This window comes from Abramis brama (assembly GCF_963993115.1).
Source record: "Abramis brama genome assembly, chromosome: 18".
Classification (NCBI taxonomy): Eukaryota; Metazoa; Chordata; class Actinopteri; order Cypriniformes; family Leuciscidae; genus Abramis; species Abramis brama.
Window position 1 is genome coordinate 9,597,758 of NC_139980.1, and position 6,401 is coordinate 9,604,158.

At 39.1% G+C, this 6,401-nt stretch overlaps 1 protein-coding gene across 4 annotated transcripts in view; it reads left to right on the forward strand.

Moving 5' to 3' along the window:
* bach2b (BTB and CNC homology 1, basic leucine zipper transcription factor 2b) overlaps window positions 1–6,401 on the forward strand; it is a 96,339-nt gene extending 89,938 nt beyond the window's left edge. For all 4 annotated transcript variants that reach the window (XM_084091057.1, XM_084091059.1, XM_084091060.1 and 1 more), the window contains 2 exons: window positions 3,113–3,319; window positions 5,304–6,401. In XM_084091057.1, the coding sequence (XP_083947183.1) occupies window positions 3,113–3,319; window positions 5,304–5,780 (684 nt within the window). In that variant the 3' untranslated portion in view covers window positions 5,781–6,401. The remainder of the gene's footprint in view (window positions 1–3,112; window positions 3,320–5,303) is intronic.

Below are 6,401 nucleotides of genomic sequence, written 5' to 3' on the forward strand. Positions count from 1 at the left end.
CCATTAGACAGAGTGAGTGTGTGCATGTGTGTCTGTCCCGTGTCTTTGAAAGGGGGGGTGCATGCATGTGTGTGTACGCGGATAGCTTTCCCCCATTACTCAGCCCCTGTGGAGACTTCCAGTAATAGCAACAGGGCTGAGAGAAGAAAAACAAGAGAAGAAAGGAGGGAAGAAGAAAAAAGAGGAATATCTTAGGGGTTGTTTCAGACTGTTTTCTTATCTGTGTCACATGGCGTCTCATTACTGAGACATGTGAAACGAAGAGATGCATAGCAGCACAGTAACGTTTCTGGGAATCTCTGAAGGACAGTAATGATATTTAGCGAACAGATAATCTAATTGCCGCTAAAGGCATTTAACTGACCAAACGGCTAACTTTCCTTCTTGTTTGCACATTTAAATCATTTCCACACATTACAGTTTTTACTCACATTAGACTGGAAATTAAGCACTGTGCCAGTAAAATTGCTAAAATATCTGTGTGAGACCTCAGGCATTTGGCCTCGCATGCACCTCTTTTGTCCGTCGCCTTCCCACAATTCCCTGCTGCAGATGTCCATGGTAAGAGAAAGGAAGTAAGGGACAAAAAGAGTGGGGCCACTTTGCTCCCAGGAACAGAGGAGTCCTACTTTTCACTCCAGACCCATTTCAAGAATAATGACCTATAGAAAGAGTAAAGGGACGAGAGTAGAGAGAGAGAGACAGAATCGGGATCACGTTCGAATTTATAAACGCCACTGGTGTACGTTCTGTCATCTCTGCCTGCTTTCTACACTGGTTCGGGTGGTAAGACACTAAATATAGACATCACTCTTACGCTACTGCCACACACACCTCGAACCAATGTACCAGAGAGAGGAAAGGACACATGAGAAGGTCGTAGAGAAAAAGTGTCTCCTTGGACCGTGTAAAAAGACCTTTCTCTCCGTCTAGTCTAGCTTAAAAATCGTATCAAGACGACACAAATTCACACGCAGCGATTCTCGATGTCGGCTGAGCTGAGAGTAGAAAAAGAGTAGGTCTGTCCATCATTTATTAATGATGCTGCTCCGACCTGCCAGTGCTCCGGGCCCCCTGCTGCTCTGAGCCAGACTGGGCCAGATCTACACTTTCATCTTCTCTCAGTCCCAACCAGAGTCACAGTGGGCTTCCCAGCGGAGCGGTGCACTTCACATGGAAGAGTCGCTGCACCGCTGTGGTCCAGGTTTATGGGGTCATAATCACACTAAACCCATGTGAGTTCTTAAGTAGGGCAGCACTATATAGCCACTATACTGGTTACACTACGGTTGCCTCATTCATTTACCACACTAGTTTGTCTGAGATTATTTTCATGTTATGGTCAAAAACGGATGAATAGACTATATAAAAATTCTTTAAGGTTTTGTGTAAATGAATTCAAATTAAAATGCTAAAACTAAAAAAAAAAAAATTTGTGATGCTGAAAGTAAATGTAGGCATTATAATGTACAGTATGAAAATACTGTAGATGTTTATTTTGAGATTTGCTAAAGATGCCATTTAAAAGTGTTTTAAATATTGATGATGGCAAAGGTAATCTAAATGTAAATGTAGGGAAAATCCAATATCGGTCAATACAAGGATAAAAACTTGAATGATTATCGATAATATATTGTGCATTTGATGTATGTCAAATTATGTTCCATCTTTACATGTGGTGTTTGGTAAATAATAATTATTATTATTATTTCATTCAGCAGGGATGCATTAAATGGATCAAAGGTGGCAGTAAATACATTAACAACGTTGCTGTTGATTTATATTCTTCTAAGAATCCTGAAAAAAAAAAAAATCATGGTTTCCAAAAAAATATTAACCAGCACAGCTGTTTTCAACATTGATGATCATAAGAAATGTTTCTTGAGCACCAAATCAGCATATTAGAATGATTTCTGAAGGATCATGTGACTCTGAAGACTGGAGTAATGATGCTGAAAATATCACAGGAGTAAATGACATTTTAAATTATATTCAAATAGAAAACAGATACTTAAATTGTAAAAATATTATTTCAAAATATTACTGTTAACTGTACTTGTCTTGGGTGTGCATAAAATACTTGTTTTAAAAACATGAAAAAAATCATACCAACCCCAAACTTATGAACTATGATGTTTAGGCTACACATAAAAAAGATTTCTTAAAAGATTTCTTCAGATATAAGAAACTGAGGTCGCCAGTATCTAGCGAGTCAATGTCTCCCTCAAAACCCCGATCGACTTTGCACTTCAGCAGATTCACCTATAGAGGACTGGCTTAATCCCTCTCGCTTTCTTAACCTGAATTTGTTTTTCTTTTCATGACACTCCTTCGTTTATCCCTCATGAAAGCTCTCTCTGACAACAGCAGGGTGTCTAAGTATGACACCCAGACTATGATGGAGAGAAGTCAAATGCTGCTTTATATTGTCAAACAGCCTGCGTATCATGCTCATTGTACATGAAGGAGACATTGTTTCCTACTGGGTGATATGTTCAGAATCCGCTGACAGCTTAACTCGTTAACAGTTGTAATTTGCATACTCATGCCCTCTGGAAGTCACCTGACAGGAGTGTGAAATAGAGGAAGAAAGGACTAAAGCAGCTGTGCCGCTGTTTTATCGTATTTCTCTGACAGAAAGATGCTTTCTTGTTTCTGTCTTTCTCACTCTTTATTCTCAGCCTCTGTTTTTTTTTTTTTTTTTTTTAACTCTTTTGACCTCTTTGTTAATAAGTGATGCTGCTGGTTAGATTTTATAAGCTTGTGTTGTTAGACCTCACTTTGTGAATGTGAAGAACTGTGTTCTGCCTCCATCTAGTGGTGTCAAAATACATTGCAAGTAAGTTAGGTTACATTTCAGTACGTTTTTATTTCATCAGAATACATAGATCAATTTCAATGGCCGTCAATGGAGATTTATTTTATTTTTTTAAACGAATGGCGTAGTAAATATCCGTGTGATGCTGATTGTGTTGAATTCTCTTGTTCTGCCATCAGTTGTCAACCAGATGAGCTTTGATTATGTTGATTTAATGGCTTGAGGAGAAATGCTCTCATGGAAGAAAAGCAAAATGTTCATAGAGTAAAACTTTGCTAATGTATGTCTTTACAGGTCAAGCTTCCATTCCCCGTCGATCAAATCACAAATCTTCCACGCAACGACTTCCAAATGATGGTGAAAATGCACAAGCTGAGCTCAGAGCAGCTGGAGTTCATCCACGACGTGCGCAGACGCAGTAAGAACCGCATCGCGGCCCAGCGCTGCCGTAAGAGGAAACTTGACTGCATCCTGAACCTTGAGTGTGAAATACACAAACTGGTAAGTAGCCTACACAAACAGCTCTCGCCGTCTCTGTCCTGTTGTGTGTGACATAACATCTTTATTGTTGTTATCAATCCCCATAAGCGGCAGGGGAACTCATCTCCTAGGCTGTCACGTTGCCATGGCAGCAGGGCTACCTGTCAATCACAGAGCCGGTCCCGTGTTTCCGTGATGGAGGCGGAGCCGACTGTCTTTGATGTGTGAAGCCATGTACTGTATGTGCATGAAGCCTGACAGCCTGCGCTTTGATGCCACATGCGCATCCTCCATATAATCTCGCAGAAAGCAGCAGGAGTGATGCCTCTGCTCCTCTTCTCCTCCTCCTCCTGGTCTTATCTTGGAGTTTGACAGCTGTATTAAAGCACAACTGAAATGAAGTTGTAGAATGAATGAATTTATGAGGACAGGAAATATATGATGTGTGTAGATATCCATGGAGACCGAGAGCGGGATGACGGTGTTAGTGCTGCAGGGTGACCTACATATCTCAGCTGGTCCCTATAGATCACTGTACATTCATAACAAAGCGTGTATGCATGCATGTGGAGCAGGTTTTGACTACATTGTGAAGACCAAGGGCATTGTGGGGATCCCGAAATAATTTGTATGTACTGTATGTCTATTAAAAAATCAAAAATTAATCAAAATTTTTCTCACCCTCAAACTGTTCCAAACCTGTATGAATTTCTTTCTTCAGCTACACACAAAAGAAGATATTTTAAAGAATGTTTATAACCAAATAGTTAGCATTCTTTAAAATATCTTCTTTCGTGTTCAGCTGAAGAAAGAAATTCATACAGGTTTGGAACAACCTGTAAGTGATGACAAATTTTTGGATGAACTATCCCTTTAATAGACATACTGAATAATGTTAAATGAAAACCAACATACTGCACATATTCTCAAAAAGTATTTATGTCTATGTACAGGGTCCCCAAAATTAAGCAAAACTTGTAAATATCAGGGAATTTTGAATTTGGGATTGTAAATCTTGGAAAAGTCATGGAAATTGGTCAAATTAATATATCTATATTCAATATATATGTAATGAAATATTTCAGTGCTGTGTAAAACCAAAACTCACTAAATCATTACAGGTTTTTTTTTTTTTTACAATCGCTAGGACACAGTTCTCAATACGTTTTTTTGAAAAAGTAACCTAAGAAAATGTGTCCTAGTGATTGTAAAAACTAATGTATGCTGGTATTCTATAATATTTATGTTCAGTGTAATTCAATAAAAAATACAGTAAAACCAGCAATATTATGAAATATTATTAGAGCTAAAATATATATATATATATATATATATATATTAAAATAGAATAATATATAAAATATATTTAATATATAGATTTAAAAATAAATAAAGCATAATTTTCAGCATCATTTCTCCAGTCTTTAGTGTCACATGATCCTTCAGAAATCAGTCTAATATGCTGATTCGGTGCTTAAATTTATTTTATTATTTGTGCTGCTAAATATTTTTGTGGAAACTATTATGCAGTTTGTTCAGGATTCTTAATTTGAAATATTATAAAAGTCTTTACTCTCACTTTTGATCAATTTAATGCGTTCTTACTGAATAGAAGTAATATTATTTTTTTCTAAAACAAATAACCTTACTGACCCCAAAATTTGTAATGGTACTGTTTATATGTAAATACTGTTCAGTACAAATAATATATACAGTATAGTGATTTTTTTTACACTGCACTAAAATATTTCATTGAGTGTTTGTGTTAAGCAGAAGAGCGTGTCTTAACGAAAATGCTTAAATCATGAAAATGTATTAATAAGTATAAACTGTCACTTGACCTACAAATCTGCCAGAAATCTTCTCTGCAAAATGATTTCTAAAAAAATAATCCCAAATGATCAGAAGGGTCGTGCAAAAAACCTGGCTATTTATTGGTCAAAACATGTATAAGCTGCCTTACACACAGGTTTAAAATGTGTTTTTATGCGTGTCCACCCCACAGGTGTGTGAGAAGGAGAAGCTCTTAACGGAGCGTAACCAGTTGAAGGCGTGCATGGGAGAGTTATGGGAGAATTTCTCCTGTCTGTCTGAGGAGGTGTGTCGAGACGTGCAGCTGAGCCCAGAACAGGTCCATCACTACTGCCCCATACTGCGCCCCGGCAACACCGCCTCCGTCGCCCCCGGCAACCAGGCCCTGCCCACCGGCAGCATCGACCTCACCACTTGCTCCACCCCCGAACAGAGCTTCCTTAAATCAGCCAACGCAAAAGACGGAAAACCGCGACCGGCCCAGTGGAAGACCGGAAACGGGTCTGAAGACGTAGGCAACGACAGGGAGGAGCAAGAGGCCGGCTCTGCCTACCTGGAGGCGGGGCTGTCCCTGGAACAGTCCAATCAGACGGTGACAGTAGACTTCTGTCAGGAGATGACAGATAAATGTACAACCGACGAACAGCCCAACAGAAAGGACTGTACTTAATGATGGTGGTTTGTTTCTCTGTGTTGATTTATTTTTTGGATGTTTTTTTTATTATTTAATTTAGTTACGTCTTCTGACAACCCCTCAAAACTCGAGGGCTGTTGAGATGGCCAGCCTCTGCCAGTGTTTTTGATTATTTTATATACATATTTATGTCTTTGTAATTGTCTTTTTTTAAACAAAGGTTGACACTACAGTTGTCTTAACAGCAGCAATACTGTTCTCCAGGTTTTTTCTCATTCAGCCATGGCAGAGTGGCTGAGACCTTCTCACAGAACTTCACGATGGTGCTACACCTTTCCATGACAGTACAACACTGTCTGTTTCCAATTACAGTCCATTCAGATGGGATGGGCTCTGACCACATCTCAAATTCAGACCTCTATGGACCTAGCAGCAGCATTTTGTTCTCTCTCTCTCTCTCTCTCTCTCTCTCTCTCTCTCTCTCTCTCTCTCTCTCTCTCTCTCTCTCTCTCTCTCTCCCCACCCCACCTCCGTTCCCTATTTCTGCCCTCTACCTCTAAACCTCTATCACTCCACCTCTCGTCTCTTTCTCTTTGTGGCCCTTGTCACAGTAAATTCAAACTCAGGAAATATTCTGAATGTTCAGTATAACTCATG